This window comes from Lynx rufus, unplaced genomic scaffold (assembly GCF_022079265.1).
Source record: "Lynx rufus isolate CCGP_SWC_20201006 ecotype Redwood Valley unplaced genomic scaffold, mLynRuf1.p SCAF_4, whole genome shotgun sequence".
NCBI lineage: Eukaryota > Metazoa > Chordata > Mammalia > Carnivora > Felidae > Lynx > Lynx rufus.
In genome coordinates this window covers 161,463,533-161,489,936 of record NW_025814856.1, presented here as the reverse complement: position 1 = coordinate 161,489,936, position 26,404 = coordinate 161,463,533, and the positions used below count along the sequence as shown (strand labels likewise).

At 40.1% G+C, this 26,404-nt stretch overlaps 1 protein-coding gene across 1 annotated transcript in view; it reads right to left on the bottom strand.

The window, feature by feature from the left end:
* The window catches only part of CNTNAP2 (contactin associated protein 2), a 1,378,773-nt gene that overhangs the window by 637,730 nt on the left and 714,639 nt on the right, over positions 1-26,404 (bottom strand). The window contains exon 13 of the mRNA XM_047095265.1: positions 19,981-20,181. Within this exon, the coding sequence (XP_046951221.1) occupies positions 19,981-20,181 (201 nt within the window). The remainder of the gene's footprint in view (positions 1-19,980; positions 20,182-26,404) is intronic.

The window sequence follows — 26,404 nt, the reverse complement described above, 5'->3', positions numbered from 1 at the left end:
GACATAAGTACTAATACAAAATATTGTAAGGAATTTGTATAAAACCCATTAGGCTTGACTTCTATAGACCTATAAACAGGCGATTTCTGTTCTCAGAGAATATGGTAAACAATTTCATAATGTCCTTATTGTGCTGGTCATACAAAATACAAACACAGAAGTGACAAAATATGCTAAACCTACATCCTTTCACTATCAGAAATTACCTCATGCTAAACTGACCTTTTTTTAAAATGTTTATTTATTTTTGAGAGAGAGATAGACAGCGTGAGTTGGGGAGGGGCAGAGAGAGAGGAAGACACAGAATCCCAAGCAGGCCCCAGGGTCTGAGCTGTCAGCACAGAGCCTGACGCTGGGCTTGAACCCATGAACTGCAAGATCATAACCTGACCCGAAGTTGGACACTTAACAGACTGAGCCACCCAGGCGCCCCTGGACTGACTTTCTTGAACTGATTGCCTCTTAATCCTTAGGTGCAAGATGAACAATTTAGTTGATTAGTCTTGGCTGAGTGTTCTCTGACTTTTGGATACAAACTCAAGAATGGAAAGCACTGGGGTCTCGATAGCCACATTTCTTTGTTTTCATGTTAATTGTTGGGTATATTTCTCAGCCAGAAAATTAAAAAAAGAAAGAAAGAAAAGAAAAGAAAAGAAAAGAAAAGAAAAGAAAAGAAAGGAAGGAAGGAAGGAAAAATGTTATTATTTTGGTTTCATTGAGGATAGAAAAGAAAACCTGCTTTTACATTTCTGGCGTCACAACCTCATACGTTGCAGCCAAATGGCAACTCGCACTCTGATCTTTCTCTGACAAGCAGACGTCTCAGGTGCACGGCGACCTCAGAATGCGAGGACTCGGATTATCAGTGTGGTGTCCAAAAGAAAGTGCAGGTTTTAGCATTCGAAGGGGGTTGGGCACACCAGCTCTGACAGTTAGTATGTGAGGGGCACCACGAACATGTTCAAACCCACCAGAACCTCATTTTTCTCCTCTGTATAATATGACTAACAGTTTCTACCTCCCAACATTCTGTAAAGAATAGAGCAGATAACAAAAGATAACACAAAGTTGCCTAGCAAAGAGTCGACGTTACATAAATGTTATCTTCCTTCCGTCCTTTGCGTGTGGAAAGAAAACTTAACAGTACATCATATTATTTATCCACGATACCGTCAAAGGAATCACTCTTCTCGATGGACTCCTAGTCATTTGACGCTAGATGACTGTTACTCTTGTCTTTTGTAGACAGTGCATTGATCCATAAGATGAAAGACAGTGTATTCGTTTGCTAGAGCCTCCATAATAAAATTCCACAGACCGGATATATTGAACAATAGAATTCTCTGCCCTCAGAGTTCTGGAGGCTAGAAGTCCAAGATCAAGATGTTGGCAGTTTTGTGTTTTCCGAGACCTCTCTCCTTGGCTTGCGGACGTCCGTCTTCTTGCCGTGTCTTCACGTGGTCTCTCTGTGTGTCCAAATGGATTCTTCTCATAGGGACGCCAGTCGTATTGGATTACGGCCTGTCCTAACAGCCTCGTTTTAACATAATTACCTCTTTAGTGGCTTCTCTCCAAATGCAGTCACGTTCTAGGGTGCCTCTAGGGCTTCAGTAAATGAATTTGCACAATCATAGGCACACAAATCGCAGCGGGGGTATAGGCGTAATTTCAATATTTTCAATGGCTTAAATGATTTTCATCCTAAGAAGGAGCAAAATGATACTTCAGTAGGGAGGTTTTCTCCTGGAGAGCATTACTTAAGGGCCGGAAATGATGTCTAAGGAAGGCAATGTTCAACACTATTATCTGACCCCTAGCCCTTCAAAACATGAGCTTCCCCTCTTCCCCACGTTGTGCTTACTCTGAGTATTTGGAATAGTTCTGGAGTATCAGTTACAACTGATTTGAAAAAAAAAAAAGTTCTTTCATACCAAATCTCCTCTAGGCAAACAATACCTCTGAGTATCACATGGACGTTTCAAGAGTTGGCCTGGCCCATGACAGCAGCTGTCCCCTGTGCTTTGGGATGATGCACGTTTGCACATGTTACGTGTTTTTCCTTCAGCTAAGGCCAGGGTTCTTAACCTAGCAGCTGTGGGAGTTGGGAGAGTCCATTACCTCTCTGAAATATATGCAAAATGGGTACGTGAACCCACATTATTTCCCTAGGAAGATGCTTTGTGTGTCTCCGCCAGATCATTGAAAGGGTTTCGTGTTCTGTCTTTCAATCATTTGACTAATCCTCATTATAATAATGTTGATTACTATATGCTGGGCACACTTCTGTGTGCTGGTAATACAGTGATGAAGCTAATATCCTTGACCTAAAAACAGGCTTCGGAAGCCCTAATCTAAAGCTTAAAGTAACTGTTATCACTCTTCTCCCTGTATTCCAAAAATGAATAATTACCCTACTTGATTGTTTTACAAATGAATATTTTCCAAGTCATTTATAAGCATTAAGAGGTTTTATGCGTTACCATTAAAGAAGTAATTATGGGAAATCATGTTTACTACTTCTAAAATTATATCTCTATATAAAATTATATACATGCATATATGCTTATATATAAATTATATATTTGTATATAAATGATAATATAAAAACTTTTCTGTTTTAAGTTATTGCACTGCTATGCATTTCCACTCCCCAAATAAAATGACAAATTTATATTAGCTTAATATTCTGCTAATTCTCAGTGATTCAACAGATTTTGCTACATAGAAAACTGGGCTTTATTTTCATTCTGTAGAGAACGTAGCAGAGTGACTTATATTGAGTAGATATTCAGGAGATGTTGGTACAAAGACCAACATTTGGTAAAATGGACACAATTTAAATGATTGGATGGGTAAATAAACAGACAAGTCCACATGTAGAAATAAAGGGTTTTAAAAACTAGACTGCTTTTGTGGTTATAATTACACACAGTATACCAACTAGTAATTGCAGGACATCGCCTCAGGAGGGAAACACAACTGAGGGCCAGTTCCTACAGGCAGCATGTTCTTGGCCAGGATGCTTTCAGCAACCGAAGACATCTTGAAGATGCCTATTATGGAGCAAGGGAAAGAATAAACTAGACTTTCCTCTCATTGAACCTGTCTCTTAGGTAGACAGAAGCCAAAAACCTATTCTGGTATTAGGTGTCCCCCTCTCCACAGGACATTCCTTGAACTAAGGGGACTTGGTTTTGCTTTATTTCCCCCCATCTTTTTTTTTTTTTTTTTAAATAATGCTGTAGTAACAGTACTATTTCCAGAGTTGCATGCAAGGTCTTTTGAAGCAGGAGCAGTCAAAGGGGCAAAAATCACAGTCTAGACCTGAATAGTTTTCTTTTTGTAAAAAATTATATCATGAAATTTTTTAAGTTTATTTATTTATTTTGAGAGAGAGAGAGAGAGAGAGAGAGAGAGAGAGAGAGAGAGAATGCATGCACATGTGGAGGTGTGCATGTGGGGAAGAGGCAGAGAGAGAGAGGGAGAGAGAGAGAATCCCATGCAGGCTCCACGCTATGAGCGCAGAGTCTGATGCGGGGCTCCAGCCCCACAAACTGTGAGACGTGACCCGAGCTGAAACCAAGGGTCAGATGCTCAACCGAATGAAACACCCAGGTGGCCCTACATCAGAGGCTTTTTGAGGAATAAAATTAAAAGGTATCACAAATTGCTGGAGTCATGGTGCAATCAACTGGATTTCTTGGCTTGTGATTAAAGTAATAAAAATTTCATTTGATTGTGTTAATTTGCTAGGTGTTCTAGGTGATCAAATGGTAGAGGCCAACAGGCCTATAGATGTTACCGAAATTTTCCAGAACTCTTTTTTTTTAAATGTAATAACTGCACTAGCCCCAAGCGATAGAAGACACAGAAATAATGAACTATTAAGCTAATGAGTCAGCGCCAATAGGAATTCCTATCACCAAATACTGAGCGGGCTACGCTCTTTAGGTAAGAAGTGGCCATTACTCACTTGCACTCATACAAGACTACCATCTGCTACTTGATGGTACCACTCGTCTCTTTGCAAAAAAGAAGCCTTTGGGGATGGCGGGCCTGATGTTCCGGGCTAATTATAAGTTAGATAATTGTATCTTGCTTAGCTACGTTTCCCAAGTAGTTTTTTCTGAATTTCCTGCCTCACCCCTACACCTTAATTTCATTTCCTCCTCTGACTCTTGCCAAGAGCCGCAACGCACCGTTAATCAGCTCCAGGATTCAGGAGCAGATGTAGGGGCTGTGCCATATCCCATCAGTGGGCTCAGTGACTCCTGGGATGTGGTCCTTTAGGCTATGGTATGGATGCAGAATCTGGACTATGGTTTGTAAAGGACAAAGAGTTTTTAAAGAAGGGAGGGTACTTACTGATCAAAGTGATGTTGCATTTACATTATACAAATCAGATTGGGGGCGTTGCATGTTTGATGAATACTTGTACCGTCTGATTATTAAAGGAAGTAAGTTGAAAATTGGTATTGAATTTTTTGAAGAAAAGACTGGCCTTTCTTGCAAGCCTACAGCAAGACAAACATGCATATCCTGAGGGTTTAGGGTAATGGACCACTTAGGGAGAGGGACTGGTACTTTTATTAGTGTCAGAGACGTGAAGGACACATAGCTTTGGTGACTGAAATATAAGTCAAACTTTCTATTAGGGTAGCGCTCTGTCATGGTGCAGGCTGGCAGACTAGAGGCCGTTTATATTGAGAAGCAATCACAAAGGAGGCCCCTGAATTTGGAAGGTCGGAGCAGAGGAAATTCCTCCATAGCTCCCACTACCACGAAGGTCCACTAAGTTCTAAAGCACTCAGGGGACTGTCTTAGTCGGTGTGGACTGTGCCTTGAAGTGGGGAGCTGACCTTTACTGAATTGGGTTTAAACTCTTCTTTGGACAATATTCTGTTTCCGGAGAAAAAAATACACGGCTTAAAACTGAAACGCGAGAGTGTTAGAAGAGAGGAGTTACACAAAGAAAACGACAGTATATTCTCTGAACATCACATCAAATATACAATGAAACCATTTGGGCTCTTAAGACAAAGGAAAGGGCAACAGAAAACCACAGACATTTAGGGCTGAGTTAAGAGACACCTTGACTCTATAATATGGCTGGGGGAGCAGGGCAGAGCCTGGTACAGATAGAAAGCTCAGGAAAGACACCATCATCGTCAGGAAATCAGTTTATAATAGATTTCTAACAACCACAATCAGGACAGCATCCCCTGGAAGACAGGTGGCTGGATATGAGCACTTAACTTTTACCGCGCATGTTGGGTGGCTGGGTGGGGCTTGAGGATGCTGACAGGGGACAGTGTACATGGTTCCAACTGTCCCTCACAACCTTTAGCAAGGACCTCAGCCAACTATGCCTTTGGGGTCAATGTGGGGCGCAGTATGAATTCAGAGGCTCACCAGTCTCACACCTTCCTACTTCTCTTTAGAAGGAAACTATTTAAAACAGCTTTAATAGGAGATCCGTGCCTTAAGGGATCAGGTCTTATGCCTTTCATAACCATCCCCAGTAATTAGTAGCTAAAGAGAATAGATGGCCAATAAACAGTGGCTCAGAGAGTGAATGGCCAGCTGAAGGAACGACAAGCGATTTCAAAATTAAATATGAAGGGTTTTCCATGCAAAACACTATGTACAAGGCGAGGCGGTGCACTAGGAAACTTTATGCTAAAACCTAATTATGCAACAAATGTAAAATGTCGAGTGTTCCCCGTCTCTGTCCAGAGGATTTTAAAGCAAGGCAATAGGAGCTCCAGGTCTCGCATGAAACTGTGAAGACCGTGGCAACGGGGAAGATATGTAGCACCAGGGTAACCGCGTAATCGAAACGTGAGGGCCTCCATACTGTTTCCTCTACAGATAAGCAGAGTTGGTCAGAAAACAGGAGGATGAGGTTCTCCATTCAAAGAAAAAAAAGGTGCAGAAAGAAGGGAATAAACTGCAAAAGACAAGACTCCTTTGAACAATCTTGATAAGGGCTGGCATATTTACCACAACAGTTTGTGCATAAATTAAAGGTGTTTACAGGTGTTTGGTTCCTGCACAACATGGCGTAATTCACACGACCACAGCTTTGCCTGGCTCATAAATACACATGAACATTTTTTATGCAAGTGGCATAGTTATAAAGAAATCTAAATCCCAATGTGTTAATTAAAGTATCACTTTACATTCTGAGGACATCCAGGTGGGCTCTCAGGAGAACAAATGAGATCGGAAGATAGGAAATTATTTTTAATATTTGCAAACACTGAGAAAATATTTGTGTTTTGTTATTTTGTTTTCCACCTCATTTCAGTTTCTTTGTTATTCTTTCAAAGCAATCTCTTAGGGGAAAAAGGCATTATGCAAATTTCACATCAAGTGATGTTTTATATTACATCACCTCATTAGGCACATCCTAGTAGGTTTCAGGAGCTCTTTAAAAGAAAATCCCTTCCCTTCTCTCCTTCTCCCTCCCGGGGCAAATCGGCTGTCAATCTTAAACAAATTTAATATATCTGGCTATAAATTAATTGTATTACTCTGTAGTCATTCCCATTTAGGTTTCTTCTGGCCTTATCTTTCCTTGTATTATCACATGACAGCTTTCCAGCAGAGTTCCACGCAAAGCACATGTGACCTGCCTTTAGTATTTTCAACAGTAACACATGGATAGATAATAAGGCTCATTCACCTCAATGGTTTCTCCATCTTGGTGGTATGTGTTACCACAAAAGCTTCCAGGGAGTAGATGGTTTCACATTAAGACTTTTTTGCTGAGCAAGTGCATCTTCATTTTCACAGTCAGTTCCAAATCGGAAGCTCTAATATGATGAAAATGATCAAAATATCTATAAAAGTTACTAAAGAAGTAAAGTACTGTGTCTGCATATTCCATGTGATCCCCATGGGGAGCCAAAATCAAGTTTCCCAGCAATGAATGCAAACATCTCAATCAAAATGATGATGATTTCCCTCTCAGAACTGGAAAAACACTAAGGATTTAGTTATATGTAGGCCACATTGTCTAAGTCTATCCAACTTTCATTTTCTTTGTCTTTCCTAGGCTTTGAAAAGGAAATTCAGTTACTTGTGTGCAATAATGCAGCACCGGAAACATTTTTTTCCCCCACGAAATCGAGGATTGGAAAGACCTTGAAGAAATCATCTCTGTTGTCTTGGGTTGTCAGTATTGGGGTTTTGGGGACTTCCCTGAAAAGCCTTGAAAAGAAGATGGTCTTCTGTTAGTTAAACCAAAACATCAACTCAAAGCAAGGACTGGAACACATTTACTACTAGGCCACCAACACTCCACGGCCATCTGATTGAATATGCGAACAGAGCTAAATAATCAAAGACAAGGTCAGAAGGAATCTAGAAAGATAACTAATATGTAAATAAGAGGATAGTGAGCAACATGAACTTTCCATGACTGCAGGCGAAGAAAAAGGGCTCTATGGCCTGAGGATAGCCAGTGCCTTTGACTCCCCAAACCTGGTTCACTCCTTGTGTTCCAAGTCCATGCTCAAGAAGCAAGCACGTGATTCTAATTTGGTTCCCCATATGGTAGCCCCCCAGGGAGCGATTTGGCAGGGTTGAGAACAAAAGCATCCAGTCCTTTTGGCATTCCATTTTTCATTATAAATTGACACATTGTCATCCTGGTTTATATTTGGCCCTCCATGTACCTTGCCTGCATGGAATGCGCTGGCCAGACCATCCCATCCCTTGAGCAGTTACTCTTTTCATTTTAAATTAATATAGTGGCATTTTGACTGTAGATCTCAATCTCACAGACTGATTATATTTGAGATCAAACTAGAGTGTGCTGATAAATCAAGTTCTATCAAAAGAATCTGACTTTGAATCGTAGAAAACTCATTAAAGTAATGTCAGATATCTTGAGAGACAGCCTTTGAGACTTCTCCATGTGCTGTAATTTGATGCAAGTTAAGTTTCTTTTCCTTTCTGAAACTTCTATGCATAGGCAAGCATTTCATCCACACTATCCTAAGAAGTTGCTTTGGACAAAATCTCTACTAAATCCTTTCTAATATAAGAGAAGCCCAATATCTTTGTTTTTCTACTTTCTCATTAAAAATGAAATTTCTAAGGTGGTTCAATATTATTTTTATTTTCTCAAGGACTTCTTTTTTTGTAGACCTTTCTCCTATATATATAATCCCAATTATGTTTCTCCTCCTCAGATCATTTATGCTTTTTAAAAATTTCTCTGAACCATGCCTACACATATTTTATACATTTTGCCTGGGTTAGGCTGTCCCTATCTTGAGGTGATAACAGGATGACAGCCATTCTGAGTGGTAGTACAAAATCAATTCTTAAAAAACACTGGTTATATATTTCTAGACTATTCTTACCCCAGGTGATTTTTTTAATTCATATTGAGTCTATGTCACTTTAGATCCCTATTTCCCATCTTTGACCAAAGCCAACCCCTCTCCACTGAATACGTATCTGTTCTGGGTAAAAGACTTGGGCTTTAGCAGTTTGGCATCAAGTTATGTTTAGCTTTAATTTTTTTCACTTCAGTCATTTTGTAAACAGTTTAGTAAATTATAGACAACTTTTATTTTCCCCGCAAATGATGTTACCAACTTTGGTAGCAAACGCCTATTCCACGTAAGTAGTTAGATTTCTTTGCATTTCAAATAAGCTCTGTGTGGTGTTATTTTCAAGAAGTGTATCAGAACTAGCCATGAAGGAATTCCATGGAGTTCCATGGAATTATGTAGGGTGTGTGTGTGTGTGTGTGTGTGTGTGTGTGGCATTCAGAACACATAGAGATACATTAGATTATCACAGAGACCCGCACTGGTGCATACCCCAACAGGTGAAAAAATACACACACACACACATAGCGAAGGTAGATCCTTTGCCTAATATGAACAACATCTACTACAAGGCTAGAAGGAAGAAGAATAATAAATTGTCTAGGGATAGAAGGAGGGAAAAAGTCATCACCATTGAGTATCTTGAAACTTGATTGTCACATTTTGACTGTACTTTTAGATACTGGTCACACTCTTATCTTAAAAGTTATAACATTCCAATGCCAAGTATTTATTTTAAAATCATCCACTATATTAATTCATGTTTTTGCTGCTGTTTGTTGGTTTAGATAATATGTGTCAAAGTGCACATTTCTTCTCTGCTTTGGTGAACATTATTTCATCAATACTTCCTATTTTTGCATTAAAACCTTGTAAGTTATGCTACCAGCTCTCTTCATGCAAACTCATAACTTGTGGTTAATAGAGCTCAAACCTCTGTCCATATGTATTAAGTTTCATCTATTAGACTTGACAATCTCGTGGTCTTGATCCTAGTAATTTTATTACTTTTCTCACCTTACCATCTTGATATTTTGAAATTAAACAAAATAAAAATGTTTTGGTTTCTAGAAACCTTTATATGGCCGCACTCTAAGAAGAAAGGTAACTGATTTTAATTTGGGGGCTAACTAGAGCAATATGCTTTTGTAAAACTTATGAGATATGAAATATAATCCACAGTCTAGCTGGATAGAATGAAGATGGGGCTGTTCTGTTTTAGTTATTTCTCCATGATCCTTCTGGCCTCACCCTCCTGGCCCAGGCTCTCTACCCCCAACCCCACTTCCCCACATACTACGTCCCCTCCCTCCTCCTGTTACCCAGCATGGAGCCACTTTTCTCCGTCCATCCTCTCTCCCTCTAACAAGCCTGAACTGAGAGTTATTTTATACTTTTGACAGAAAACAATTCCCTACCCTAAGAGAGTAAATATATGTCTTTGCTGGTTGACTTTTATGTCTGTGTCAGTGTTCTGGGGCTACCCTCAGACACCGGCCACCCACAGGCAGACCTGGCCATCTCTGCCCCTTCTCATTTTAATAGGATCTCTGAGCAATCTGTCAACAGCAAATTAATACAGTAAGAATGCAAAGTTGGGTATGGGAATGTGTGTTAAGCTTAAGTGTATGAGTTTCTTCTGAAAAGAAAAAAAAAAGAAAGTACCAACATTGTGTTTTCATATCTTACGTCTGAAAAGAAGTGGATAACCTTTTGCAACATTTTTCTATTTCATCAATATACAATTCATCTGTTCTATTTGAAATACCTTGATATAAAAAAAACATGAAAGTCAAGTGCTCTATAGAAAGAGAGAGGCATGTTCTTACTTCTTTCACATCAAATGTTTTTCAATATGGTTCCAAACAAATTGCCATCTAAACCATATTTTTTAATATACTTGTCAGGGCCAAATCGGGGATATTGAAAAAAAAAGGTAGATTTTCAAAATGAAGCATTTGCAGCTCTCATAAATGTCCCTTTTGGCCTCCTGCTTAACAAAAATGCTTCAGCCTTCTGTTTTAACTGTGCTAAAAGCACATTCTAATTTTGCACTCTAGGAAAAAATAAAAATTTTCCCCCCATCAGCTTATGAGGTGGCTCCATTCTCTTTCTCTTTTTCTTTCCTTATTTTTCTTCCCCCACCCACCCCACCTTTCTCTCCTCCCTTCCTCCTCTCTTTAACATACTGGTAGAAAATACATACACACATAGTATGTAGATCTAGAGGCACAAAAGCTTAGATTTTAATCTTGGTTTGGACTCTTAGCATCATTTTTACTGTTTTCCTTTGGTGAATCAACCCTTCCAAAGTTATGTATTTCTTTAGTTATAAAACGAAAATTATAATTTATAAAGTTTGGAGATGGATGGTTGAGCCAAGATGTATAAATGTCTATGGTAAGCCTTTAATTAACACTAATGCCATTTCTCCTTTCATTTATACCATAATCTAATTTAAAGATTAAACAAAAATTGTTAACATTGGTTCATTTTTGAGAGACAGAGAAAGAGACAGAGACAGAGACAGAGAGAGAGAGCGAGAGAGAGAGAGAGAGAGAGAGAGAGAGATGGAACATGAATGGGAGAGGGGCAGAGAGAGAAGGAGACACAGAATCTGAAGCTGGCTCAAGACTCTGAACTGTTAGCACAGAGCCCGATGGGGGGTTCAAACCCACGGACCCCAAGATCATGACCTGAGCTGGAGCCAGACACTTAACCAACTGAGCTACCCGGGTGCCCCTGAGAGATTTTAAAATATAAGTTATCTAAGTATAACTAAGTATAACTTATACAAGGATAGAGGCCAGTACATTTAGTTTGCATTTCAGATCCAGAACCAAGAGACAGGAAAAAAAAAAAGTTATTTTCTTTAAGAGAATCTAAGCTACAGAGTGAAGGACAAAATAGCTATGGCATTCCCAGTCCACTAACACTTTGCAACATCATTCACTGTCCTATAAAAACTACTCAGTCACTGTTCTTGGTAAATGATAGGTGAACAGGATAACAGCCTCCACTGGCATTCATGGGTGGGAAAATAACAAAACTTGGAAAACATACAGTCTTTGAAATAAAATTCATGTATTATTTCGTTCATATCCGTTCTAAAAAAAAGTGAGTTCTTTCAACTTTCTCTGAGTTTTTGTAACATTACTTTTAGTTTGCATGGCAATGGGGGGTTTGATTCAACTATAAGAAAAGTAAAACAGAAAAATACTGCCAAGGAATGTGGATGGAGTGAGGGAGCTTTTCTACAGCTTTCCTAAGGTTATGGATATGGAGTGTGCTTATTTGGATCAACGGAGATGCTTCCCTTTAGGTAGAGCTCTGAGTGAACGATGAGTTAACACTGCCACATCCTTGGTGGACACACACTATCTTGGTTAAGATACTAAATTAAAAAAAATGTTTTTTGAAACAACACAGAGGAAAGGAAAATCTTGGTATTTGACTTATCTTCCTGAGTAAAGTTGATCTACTTGATCTATTCAAATCGCCATTGCTGTAACCATATAAAATGATATCTTATTTGGCAATATGACACGAGGTTCACATGTACCCTCATCATAAATGGAGAGATAGGAGAATGAAAGGTCCGCCAACACCTCGACCAGGTGTATCTCCTCTGTCTATCTGACTGAGAGAGCTACACGTCGCACAATTGAGGGAATAAACCATTGCTACTCTAGAGATGGATTTCTCAGTTGTTCATTTAAAAATATAATCTCTGCTGACTATTATGATCAGTTTAATGTGCAAACTTAGCTGGGCTATAGTGCCCACTTATTCAACCAAACACTAATCATGGGATTGCTAGGCAGGTGTTTTATAGATGTCAGTAAAGTCCATGATCAGTTGACTTTAAGTAAGAGAGATGGCGCCATATAAGCTGGATGGACTTGATTCAATCAGCTGAAAGGATGAAAAGACTTAGTCTTCCTTGAAAAAGCAATTCTACCCATGGGTAGCAGCTTCTTCTCATTCTTCCGAGTTTCAGTCTGCCTTTCTTGACAGTGTGCCCCAATTGTGAACTTGCCAAGCCAGGTTCCACTACTGCATAAGCCAATCCCTTGCAATAAATTTCTAAACATAAATATTTTTACTGGTTTTATTTCTCTGGTTGAACCTGAACTATACACTGGCCCCTAGAACTCAAAACTCCTGTCTCCTCTCATTCCTAAGCTTCTCCAAATAACTTCCGATCTTCCCTTCAGTACAAAATGCACATAGCAATGATTTTAGAAATTGTCATGAATTCTAAATTTATTCAAACTTTTATCCAAGATGTAGCAGTAAAATCCCTTCAGTATTTATGTCATATGCAAAATGACTTTATTTTCATTATAAAAAAAGTTTCTGTCTGTATTTTCAGGGAAATGCTATTTCAAAACTATCCTTTGACCTCCTTGCATTCTCACAGCATCTAGAAGAGTATTCTGTATTCAACAAATGTTTGTTGAATGTTTCTTAATAAAAGTTCAGGTATTTCCAAGAGACTTTTTTATAGTAAAACTCTCTTCTTTTTCAGCATCCTGTTTAGGAGAGGTATTTTCTACATAAGGTACACAATGTAATCAATTAGGTTTGTGTTCATTTTATGATGTCATTGAAATGGATAATTTTAAAGATGACAAACAAAAAATGTGATTTAAATATATGAGGACATTTCCAAATTCTACATTGTGATACAAGGTTTACTTCAACATGTCCTTTACTCCTATTTCAGTCATAAAAAAAAAAAAACAACGAAGCTACACATGGGCACTCACAGAATAAAATGGCAGAAGGAAAAGTCTTCATCAAGATCTAGAAGGTCAATGTTCTTCAAAGTCACACCTCAAAGCTCAAAAAGTTGGCACCTTGAAATGCCATACTCTTTTAGTACAGGTCAAGCTACCCTCAATAAATGTGACCTTAAGATTAATTTATTAATCAGAAATATTGGACTTGACCAAAGGTCACTTGGCAAAGAGCATTTCTAATCAGAGACGGACAAAGTAAATGGCAAGAAGGAAAATGTTCTTTCATGGCGGTTGAAGAGACGAAGAGACGGGATGGGTACACATCCGGCTGGGGTTGGCTCTATCCTCCCATTGGCAGGAAGGCACCGACCTCTCCATGTGTTGGGGCTCACCTGAGGGAGTCAGTAGGCGAGGCTTGGGAGAAGCCAGATTGGCATTTGAACCCAGCTTTTTCACGTCTCGCCACAATGACTTTTAGTGAGTCCATTCACCTCTCGGAGCCCTATTTTGCGAAGTGGAGATAATAAAATCTACCACGTAACTCTGAGAGGTAAAGGAGATAAAAGGTCAAGAAAGGTATTTGGTCAATAGAATTTAATGAAAATCTCTACTTTTCTTTATCTCCCGTCTCAGAGCAGATGCTCTTTTTTTTTTTTTTTTTTTTTTTGGCCAGGGCAAATTTCATATTCCTTTTTCTCTTCTGAGGCCTCTTACATTCCTTCTCTGTCTTACATCTTTAGCCTCATCTGCTCTACTGTCTCCTCCATGTATAAACTTACTCATAATTCTCTCATTTTTTAAACATACAAACAATTCCCAAACCCTTGCTTTAGTTCTGTCTTCCGATTAAACAGCGGTTCTGTATTCAGCCATCCCTTCTTACTATAGAACTTCCTGAAAACCCTCACTTGCTTTTTTTTATTCATTCTTCAGTGGCTCTGTCCAGCAGATTCCACCACCATGAATCTCCAGTGGCCTCCCAACAGCCAAAGCCAAGGCCTGGCTTCCTCTGTACGATGTCTCACCACTGCCCACATCTCGAGTTTCTTGTTTGTGTTCACTTATTTTTACTTGTTTTTGTATTGTTAAATACTCCTTTGCCTTAGCTTCCCCATTATTAGCTTTCTTCCTCCTGCTGTGATCATTACTTCGGAGTCCTGTTGGTGAGCTGCATTCTCTCCTTTAAGGACTTTTTCAAATTAGTGTTTTCTTTCCTTCAATGTTCTTTCCTTGCTCTTCCCACGACCTCTCTGAGTCATCTTATGAAGACATTACAACCGTTCTAGTCATCCATTTTACCTTCACTCCTGGGTAGAGGGAAGATTACTCCTAAAGTTATCCTGAAGTTACTCCACAGGTAAGCGATCATGACTCATGTTGATTCTACTACCTACACTTTAAAGAAAGTCTTCCCTCTTAATGCCCAGGGAGCCTCTCAGATATTCAGTCTCGTCCATTCTCTGGTGGCACTGTGCGGGAGGCTTGCTTCCCGCAAACCTGGTCATCCCTCCATGCTACTCTTCACATAACAGCTGGAATCCCCCACTGAAAACCATTTCCTTGGCCCTTTGAGTGGAATCCTGAAGGTCATGCAGAGACTCTCCTTCATATTTCTTTTTTTTTTTTTTCAACGTTTATTTATTTTTGGGACAGAGAGAGACAGAGCATGAACGGGGGAGGGGCAGAGAGAGAGGGAGACACAGAATCGGAAACAGGCTCCAGGCTCCGAGCCATCAGCCCAGAGCCTGACGCGGGGCTCAAACTGACGGACCGCGAGATCGTGACCTGGCTGAAGTCGGACACTTAACCGACTGCGCCACCCAGGCACCCCCCCCTCCTTCATATTTCTATCTCTCACCCTCAAGGTGTCTGCTCCAGCCATTCTCATGTCTTTCCAAGTATGTGTCCTTTGACGTCCATCTCAAAACACTGCACATTCTGATATCTCTAACCGAGAATTCTCCCTGCCATTTTTTTCTTAGGCAACTCATATGAATCCACATGTCAGCTTATAGGTCACAATTCCTGATATGCAATAAACAATAAATATCTGTGGACTGATTGATGATCTCAACCATTATTCCAGCTGAGGCCTTCATCAACTCCTATCCATACTGCTGAAATAGCCTCTATTTTCCCTGTGACCATTCTGTCCCTTTTAACCACAATGTCCTCTATGGACAGTCTAGTTGCCTGGGTGTGGAATATTACCGGATTTAATCCGCTACTTTTACCTTTTAGTTATTTCTACCTTCCTTGCTTGCGCCATTTAATTAAACCCTCCAGTTTTAGTAATAATTAACACAATAATTAATTAGCTAAATTATTCATCTTTGAATTAATATACTGACTAGACACAATGAAAATGTTAGTCTTTAGTGGCAATCAAGCAATGTTTTTATCTATGTTGTTTCAAGAGTTAAACATCATGGCTTCTTACAAGGCATAGCACCAACTTGGAAAGTTCGCCTTCTTAATAACTTCACCAAAGTTTAGAAATTTCTTCTAAAAATAGGTTATAAGTTATAATACCAGAGTCCTGTTTTCTTGTCCTTTGGATGCCACTAAATCACTGTTTAGTATCATCAAAGTATATTGAATTTTACACAGCTTACTTTATAGGCAAAAATTGTGAACATAATTCCTTTTCAATAGATACAAAATCCAATAGTAAACTACCCCAAAGCATGGATAATTTATATTGCTTCTTTCAACAAAAGAAGCAATAAAACTATGACTTACGAGAACAGAGTAAGACTACATTGAGAAATTAAAGGAAGTGAAACACTGGAAACCAAAGAAAACAACACTTAGTCAGAGAAATAGGAATCATATCAACTTTATACCTCTACAATTAAATCTTTATAGATGTAAGGAATACATACCTCAACAATAAAAAAAAAATTCTTAATTAGAAAGTACAATGTTTTATAAAATAAATATAGGGCAACAGTGCATCTAAGATATGAAAATAAGAATTTTAAAAGCAGGCTAGTAGGTCTTTGTCAAAATACAGGGAAATATTTTATCTAAAATATTAAGATTGTTGACTAAGACATTTCTCAAGTGGGATGCAATGAAACTTTCTCTTGGTATCTAGCTTAACAAATTCAGGTTCTTAAGGTATTTATTTCAGAAGTAGATTTCATTGTTTAACCATTTTTGCCTTTGTAAGTTCAGATATTACTACATTTGTAGTTCTGGGGATATAAATATAAAACATGCTAATATCCTTTTGGTTTTTGATATCCATTAATGGTTTTCGTTAAGTACAATTTGTTCATTCCCAAGTTGGTATGCCTCACTCCAAACAGGCTCTTCTATGGAATAAAATAACTTTATTTGTCTTGTTTCTGTGTCTTTTATAAAGCTGATAAGGACAACTGAATTAATAGTTACATGGCAAGAACAGATATGACCATAAAAAATGGCAAAATCATTACCGTAAAATGGATTCCATTTTTAAATTTTGTAGTAATAAAAAGAAGAGATAAGATTGCAAGAAATATATTACACTACCCTTGTAAAGTTGCAAGAAACCAATGATGAGTAATTCTACATTGGTTAGCTAATGGTATGGTACAACCAAACATTTATCAAAATAAAAATGAGGTCCTTATGCATACAAACAACTCTTTATCATAAGTATCATTAGAAACTATAGAGACCCAAATGAACTCTTGAGGGTAAGGCTCTTAAAATAAAGAATAACATTTTAAGTACATAGCTATTACAAACTCATTTGATATTCATTTTAATTGCCATGACTATAATGAATATACTTTGTATTCAAACAGATGTCACAAGGAGTACTACAGAAGTTCCAATATAATTCAGTCTTAGTTAAGAACGAGTAAATGGATATTTAAAATTGAATGTTACCAGGAAGGAGGAAAAAAAAAACCAATTACAGCAAACATTAGCTCCTTAAAACAGCAAATTAAAGATTTTTATTAAATTGTGTTCTTTCTTATTTGGACATATACAGAATGCCATCATTCGGAAACACTCGCTACCCCAACTACTCCTTTTCCTTGCTTCAGCTGTTCTACAGATTAGCTAGCCTGGAAAACAGAAGTTGGGCGGATGAAGAATGACTCAGAAGGGTGGGCTGAAATGGGGCGCCCCGGTGGCTCAGTCGGTTAACTGTTCAACTCTGGCTCAGGTCATGATCTCACAGTCCGTGAGTTCGAGCCTCACGTCAGGCTCTGTGCTGACAGCTCAGAGCCTGGAGCCTGTCTTCGAATTCTGTGTCTCCCTCTCTCTTTGTCCCTCCCCTGCTCATGCTATCTCTCTCTCTCTCAAAAGTAAATAAAACATTAAAAAAAAAAAAAGGGTGGGCGGAAATTCACTCTATAACATTTAGAGACTGGTCTATGCAAAGGATTAAAAAATACTACAGTGCCAGTTTGGTTTAGCTGAAGGAGCAGGAAATTAGGTATGCCCTTTTTGTTTAATTGGCTAGACAAGCTCTAATATTTCCTTTAATCTTCTCCACCATGGAGAACTCAAACCTTAAAGTCTAACATGAGAGACCTTCATGCTTCAAATTAAAGATGGTGTTTCTTAGTGTATGGTCCACAAAACTACTCTTGAATGTTTTTTAAAAGCAAACATTTGTGGGTCCCAACCAAGTTCTACCGCATGAGAGTTCCAGGAATACGGCCATGCAATCAGCATTTTGATAGATCTGAGAATTCTGATGCACACATGGGTTTAAACCAACTGCCCGAAGGTAGGATGAGATAATAGTTAAAATTATATAATGATGTATTTTCAGTTCATTCCAATTAGCAAACATTTATTAAGCACTAATCTCTTGTGAGTAAAAATTATACATATATACGTATATACATATACATATATATATATAATTATGTATATATACATATGTATACATATACACACACACATCTTCCAAGGCAAGCAGCATATGATAAACTTATTTTCAGAGCATAATCTATTATGTACAATAATCATCTACAAATGTCTGGAAACACAATATCTGGAATCCCAAGAAAATAGTCTGCTATTGTGCAGATTAGCAGTGAACTCCTGACTTTGATTTAGTGTGTTGAACTTACTATTTTTTTATTTAATTTTTTTTAATGTTTATTCATTTTTGAGACAGAGAGAGACAGAGCATGAACGGGGGAGGGTCAGAGAGAGAGGGAGACACAGAATCCGAAACAGGCTCCAGGCTCTGAGCAGTCAGCTCAGAGCCCGACGCGGGGCTCGAACTCACGGACCGTGAGATCGTGACCTGAGCCGAAATCGGACGCTTAACTGACTGAGCCACCCAGGCACCCCGAACTTATTATTAGAAATGTAACTGAGTCCTGCTTAAAAACAGACTAGAAACTAGCCTTTGGCTTACCCTCCTTCAACGTCCTCAAACTGTGTCTCTGCCTCTGAGCACCTCAACACCCCAGCCACAATCATCTCTTCTTTCTTCAAACAGCAGAAGCACTAATTGTCTGAACCAATCGTGTCCACATGTACTTTTTTTTTTTTACAGATTTTACTTTTAAAGTTAATTTTTATGTATTTTGAGAGAGAGAGAGAGAGAGATAGAGAGAGATAGAAAGAGAGAGGGAGGGAGGGAGGGAGGGAATCCCAAGCAGGCTCCCAAGCCCCAGTGTGGGGCTCAAACTCAAACTGTGAGACCGTGACTTGAGCCAAAAAGAGAATCCGATGCTTAACCCACTGAGCCACCCAGGCGCCCCTAGATTTTACTATTAGATTCTAGAGGTTACACTTGTCTATAATTTCAGCGCATAAAATACACGCAAATCTTCAAAATACCGTATAATGTTTTATTAGAACTCTTCTTTGTAAGCTATTCCACATAATACTGCCTCTAATCCAACACCGATTTGGGGCATCAAATAGCCCATGGGTCTGTGATGTGGCATGATGCCACTTCTAATGCTTACTATTACAAATAATCAGTACGCTATTTGCTATTTATAAAGTCCTTAAGTGGATCAAACCCTGCAGTCAGCATTTAGTACACGTACTTATTAAATTCTCACTCACCTGCAATACGCATTATGATTCCTATCTGAATGAAAAAGACTGGAAACTGAGGCTTACGAGTTCAATCAACGCCACCCAAATCGCACACCTAAAGAGCGGCACGGCTGAAAAGTGTGGTCAGAGCGCATGCTTTATTTCTGCTCTGTCATACTACAGACGGAGGGATTTCGTTTTCTGTCAACATCTTGAATTGGCGGCCAAGAACCCCAAAGCACACGGATCTCTATTTCCAGTGCATCCTTCGGACACTAGTTTTTATACCTTTAACGCACACGCACACCCACCCACCCACACACACACACACACACACACACACACACACACTCGGAAGCAATGCTAAAAGTAAGCCGTCCCACACCTAAACAATCAGGTCGAGCTCCTTGAGACAAACGGATCCTGTTAAATGACTGCAGACAGCAAAGGGCTCTGAATTCTATCGCTGTGCTACACGCTACTCATCTCGGGCGGCCTTTCAGCTTCTCCTTAAACACAACTGAACAGCTCAGAGGGCATCGCTTGAAAGTTCACAAGAGGCTCGGAGACACCTTTGCCCGAAGCCACGACTGATCATTAAGCACCAGAAACACTCGTGCACGTAAGTAGGTGCGGAAAGTTGAAAAACCTGGACGTTGCAGACCAGGGAATTTTTTTTCTTTTTTCCTTAACATCGTACTTTGTCAGTTTCGTTCTCCAGAAAACAAACCAAGTGCGAGTTGACTTTGGTCACAGCTGCCTGCACTTGGGGAGGCCGGACTGGGAGATGCTAAGTCACACCTGTTGGGTGGTGGCCGTCATTCCAAGCACCAGCTGGGACAGTAATTAAAAGGAACCCTCCATTCACAGCCTACCTGGGGTGTTCAACAGCCTGGACATCTTGCAGAAGTAGGAGACGTACTGCTCACAGTGCTCAGCGCTGCTGGTGACGGCACTGATCTGGTCCATGGAGGCGCTGTAAACGAGCTGCGTCACGGAGTATTTTTCTGGGCTGTAGCCCGCCACCGTGGTCTGCATCTGCAAGTCGTGAGACACGATGGTCCACACTTTGTCCTCTGTGGGGAGAAACATAACGACGAAAACGGGTCGTTAGGACGCAAATGCTTCCGCAAGCGGCAGAAAATAATTGGGCTCCACCTTCCCTGACTCAACGTAGAACGGGGTTGAGGACAGCTAACCTTAAACTTCTATCCGAGAAGTCCTGCTTGTACAGACAAAGTAGAAAGAAATGGGTTTTTGGTTTTTTTTTAGTGTTTATTTTTGAGAGGGAGAGAGAGCGAGAATGCAAGCATGAACGGGGGAGGGGCAGGGAGACAGGGGGGCGGAGGATCCCAAGTGGGCTCTACGCTGAGAGCAGAGAGCCCGATGTGGGGCTCGCACTCACCAACTGTGGGATCGTGACTTGAGCTCAAGTCAGACGCTCAAGCGACTGAGCCCCCGGGTGTCCCGAAGTATTTCTTATTAAGAACAAATGCAAGATACCTCCGGAACACACAGAACAGACAGCTTATGTCTCCCGTTGACACTAATATCCACAGCCCACTATGTTCCCACTCCTTCCTGACGCTCTAACCCATCACACCTCTGATACAACAGTATCTGCGCTTTCTGAAAGGAACTGTGCTCTCTCAGGCCTCAGAATCTTTGTCTATGCTGTTTGCGCTAATCAGAAAACGCACCCTCATCTTGTCAACAAATATTTTCACCTGACCTTTTGGATGAACCTGGACCCTGCATCTTGTTATTGAAATGCTCTATACCTGGGCAACAACACAAATGAGTAATTACCTTGATGTTTTGGACCCTGAAAATTTCCATGTGCGAAAAGGAGAAGCAAACGTAAGGTGGATGAGTCTGAAATATAACCCTATGTACTCTTGAATTTGAATCAGAAGCATCACTATGAACCCATAATTTTTCTTTTTTAAAAATGTAGACCTACGTCTTAGCTCTGACCACTGGAAAAGGCCCCAAACAAGGACAACCTGTGGCACCAGATTGTCATCACCCAACAGGATTTTTCATTAAGAGAAAACCGGGCTGCCAGGTGAAGTGACCGATTCTGGGGCTGAAAATGTACAAGATAAGCCTGGAACGTAACGTCACATGGAAACAAATGAGCTACTGGAAACGGAGGGCAGCTCAAAGCCCCCCCCCCGAACAGAGAAGGATGATTTTAACATCACTAAGAATCTCCTGCAATGGAATAAAATACATCTGGTATGTTTAATTCCAGGCGTTCATGAAAATAAAACGAAATGTTCAACTGTGGGAAATGCCAGATAACTAACTCATTGTTTTGAATTTTAGGAAATAAAGACAAAGAATCAAGCATCTAGTCTACCTTACTTGCATGTTCTGTAACATAATTAACAGTCTCTTTACGGACGTATTTCAGCTCATACATGAAGATTAACTGAGGGAACCAGAGGACCGTCGTTTGGGAACTTCTGACAAGAAGGAGCTAAGCAACGGTACTCATGGCTGGTACTACAACCACAAGCACGACCAGAGGAGCTGTGCCTTCTGGTGGGATTGGAACACAACGCTGCATGGCAGGCAGCGTTGGCCCACATCAAACCTGAATTTCATCGCACTTACAGTCCTCACTGCCAGTTCCTAGGACATACAGGGGGAGGGGACTATGTTAAGTGAGATCCGAGGGAAGAGTCCACAAAATCTCTGCAGTGTGAAACTCTACAGGTTACGCAATCTAGTTTCTTCCACAAATAAATAAGTTACAAGGGAACAGAGATTAAAAGAGACTTTCTGACCTTGTCCCTCACGTGGTTTTCCTTATTTCAGCAAATGACAACTCAGTTCTTCCAGCTGCTCGGGACAGAAGCCTCAGAGTTCCCGTTACATCCCCCACCCCCCTTCTTCCACACGCATCATCCAACCTCTCCGTGGATCCTGTCTGCTCTGCCTTCTACATTTGAGATCTGGGTGCACCTGACCTCCACCTCCCCACCGGTTCTGGTCAAAGCCCCCACCTCCTGCTGCCCACATCACACAATCCCTTCCACCTCTCCCCTGCTTCCACCCCTGCACCCTCACACCTACCCTCCACACAGAAGCCACGCTGAGCCTTTCGAAAATACGGCAAACTCGGATACGCTGCTCAAAGCCCTCACATGGCCCGGGGGGGGGTTTGCTCAGAGTAAAAGACTAGTTGTTGAAACAGCCAGAGGCTCTCCGCGACCCAGCTCTACCTTGCCCTGTTCCCTCCTGCTCTCCTAATGTCCCGCTTGTTCCCGGGTATTCCAGCCACACCGAGCTCCTTGCATCCCTCAAGCCAGCCCATCTTGGAGCCCGTGCTCTAGCTCTTTCCTTAGATAGCAGCAGGGGTCACCCCTCCTCCTCCTGAGGTCTGCCCTGAAGCCAACTTCTCCTTTGCTGAGCCCCTCCTCCACCACAGCTGCTTCCTATCTCCTTGTCCGGCTTTGTTTTCTCCATAGTATTTATCCCTCTCCAGCTGAGTGCCCATTTTCATTTTGTCTGTCCGTCTACGTTAGAAGGGGAGGAGGAAGGGGTTGTTTCCTCTTTTTGACAGAGAGAGGGCCAGGAAGGGAGAGAGAAAGAGGGAGACACAGAATCTGAAGCAGGCTCCAGGCTCTGAGCTGTCAACACAGAGCCCGATGCGGGGCTCGAACTCACAAACCGTGAGATCATGACCGGAGCCAAAGTCAGATGCTTAACCCACTGAGCCACCCAGGTGCCCCAGGAAGAGGTTGTTTTCAATGCTGTATGCACAGTGGTTAGAATAGTCATTACACATAAGAGACCTTGACAATACATTCATTGAATAAAACGAATTAAGAAAACATAAATAGAACACAAATAACCTGATCCAGGAACTTCTTAAATCACTTTGGTTCAAGTTCTGGCTCTGACCTTCCTCAGGGACCCTGGACGAGCCATGTCGTTCTGATCTATAATTTCCCTTCATCAGTTACAATGTGCCTCTGTATTAGAATCCTTTCCACTTTGCTCTTCTGAAACCAACTAAAGCAAGTTCAAGTACGGTGCCCATGTAGTAACACGTTTTCCATGGGACAAGATGATCATTTTCCATGTTCACCTTTGGCCTGATCAGAACTGTCTTCCTTCAGCTGCTCTGATACAGCAACAAAATACAATATGTTCTAGTAATTCTGTCTCTTTCTGACATGATTCTGACCGCAAACGGATTGTCACCTGTATCCAGACCTTCGCATTTACCTTCACCTAAGTAAAGATCTGTTAATTAAATACGGTGAACTTTATCTCCTTTCTGTTAAAATCAGCCTCTAGTATAGAGTTCTCAAATGTTTGACACTACTCGCTATTTACTTAAAAAAAAAAAAAAATCCTTACCAGGACCATGTCTTTGTTCTATGGCAATATTCCAATATTCCATGACTTTCATTCTTTAACTCATAATGAAACAGCATTCTACTCTGACCCTTTCTCAAGTATCATAAGCCCCTTTTTAATTTACACAAAATGATGTTCATAAAGGCAAACATTAATTAAGTAAGTAAAATAAAATGGTCACCCATTACGGTCTCTGTCAATAACTTTAAAAATATTAACCAATATGTTAATATTGATGAGTTGCTAACATTTTGGTTCCAGTGACTGCTTGGCCCTAAACCCTACACCCATGCATTTGAGCACACACATTTCTGTGCCAATCTTCTGGGCACCACGTTCTTTATATTTGTTTCATAGCCCATTCGCTCATTCGACAAACAGTACTGAGTATCCACTATGGATCAGATATGGATCTAGGCACTAGGGGAACCACAGAGGAAAAAAAAAATTCTAAGTGTTTGCAGTTTACGTTCTTGTATTCTAGTGGGGGAAGAAAACAGATAACAAAAAAATTAAAATATCATATGTAGTTAGCAATTGATAATGGTGAGAAAAACTACATCGGAGAATGGAAGAGCAGGCTATGTGTAGATTGCAGTTTTAAAAATTTTAAGTATAATTGATATACGATGCCCTATTAGCTTCAGGTACACATCATAGTGACTCGATATTTTGATACATTGCGAAATGATCTCCATGGCAAGTCTAGTTACCACCTGTCACCATACTGAGTAATTACAATATTATCGACTCTATTCCCTATGCTGTACATTACATCCCCATGGTTTCCTTATTTTATAACAGCAAGTTTGTAGCTCTTAATTCCCTTCAATTATTTTGCCCATCCCCCGACCCCAACCCATACAGTAACCAAGTTTGTTTCCTGAATCTGGGAGTCTGTTTCTGTTTTGTTTCTTTTGTTTTTTAGATCCCACATATAAGTGGTTTCACATATAAGTGAAATCATATGGTATTTTTCTTTGTCTGATTGCATTTTCAGTTTTATTTATTTTTTTTAATGTTTACCTATTTTTGAGACAGAGACAGAGCATGAACAGGGGAGGGGCAGAGAGAGAGGGAGACACAGAATCGGAAACAGGCTCCAGGCTCTGAGTTGTCAGCCCAGAGCCCGACGCGGGGCTCAGACCCACGAACTGTGAGATCATGACCTGAGCCGAGGTCAGATGCTTAACCGACTGAGCCACCCAGGTGCCCCTGTCTGACTGCATTTTTAAAGACCGAGGACAGCACAACAAGCCTCACTACGTGACATCTGAATAAATAAGATCATTGTCCAACAAGCCGTGTGAATGTCCGGGTAAAAGTATTCCAGACAGAGAAAGGGCAAATGAAAACGTTCTGGCTTGAGAATATTTCTGGTGTCGTTCAGGTATACAAGGAGGCCAGTGAGTGAGGAAGGAAAGAATAGCAGGAATTAAAGTTCGAGGTGTAATGGGGATGGGGGAGGTGTGTGACCCCAAAGTGAAATGGGAAGTCCTTGGCACAGGAAGGTTTGGAGCAAGTTAATGTGGCGTGCTTAAACTTATTCTCTGACGTACTATCCTTTATTTCATTAAAATTATATACTTCAGAAGGCTTGAAAAACATGTGTGTGTGCATAGATAGATAAAGATTTAAAACTTTTTACATTGTCATGGCATTATAAAAGGAAATCTGTAAACTCTATTTTAATGGCAGAAAGCAATTACTGTTGATGCATCTTGCAAATTATTTTTTAATGCTTGCCTATTACACATCGCAATGGCTCCTTTGGAGCCATTAAATCTTAAGTGACAAATGGATATTAACACTTTTGCAGATATCCACCATCTAGAAGAAAGTTATACTGCATAGAGTTTCCTTTGCTAGTATCATAAGTGAAAAATTAAGAATCCTATTCCCATATTTGTAATGTGTTTATATACAACTTATATAATCTGTATTATCAGGTATGGGTGTAATGCAAATAGAAACCACTATGTATGGCTGTTTCATTTTTATGAAGAAGCAATTGATAAGCGAGTGTATTTCAAATACTCTCTTTGGATTAGTGTGTTATGAAAGTGCCTTCTGTGATTGCTGAGAGCTTACTCTCTGTCTCATCACGTAATCACATTTTTAAAAACTGTCACACTGTACAATGTTTTCAATACAGACAATATAATGATATTTTTCAAATACTGGGAAACATACGGAGCATACTGTGGAAACACATCCCTCTCCTTGGCAGTAAACAGGGTCTTCAAGATTACCCAGCTTAGTTATATATTGACATGAGGATGTTAGAAATCTCTGCTACCTATGCCAGTGACCCCACATACTTGTCCTATCTGTTAATTCTCAAGTAATTCACTTCATGAGGACTCAAGTCATCGTATGGCTGAAGTTCTGACCAGGAACTGATAGTCAGGAAATGACCAGTGGAAAAAAAGCAAAGAATAACTCCTCCCAGGACATAACCAATTTCTTTACCACGTATAGGCTATTTTTGACTCTTTTCCATGCTACCCATATACAATCTGAAGTTCACATTATAGAGCATATTGTAATAAAAGTCCAGTTGGAGCTGAATCCAGTAGAAAAAAGAAATTTGCGTGTCCTATACATTTGCATATGCATCTAAGGGTTTTTGATTTTCAAACAATATCACCGGTACTGGTTGAGGACTTATTTGTTCATCTGAGAGCTTTTTTTTCTCACCTTTATTCATATGAACTCTGAAATAATCTTTAAAAAAAGAGACTATTGTAGACTACCTAAATTTAAAATGGTACATATAACTTAGAGGGGCATAACCAACATCAACTTGCAGTCCAAATTCCTTACAAGTCCTTGTATCTATTACAGTTACACTTCAGGAATGACCTTGGGTTTCTCCCTCTTACGATAACACAATGGGAAACGAACTATCGTATATGTATC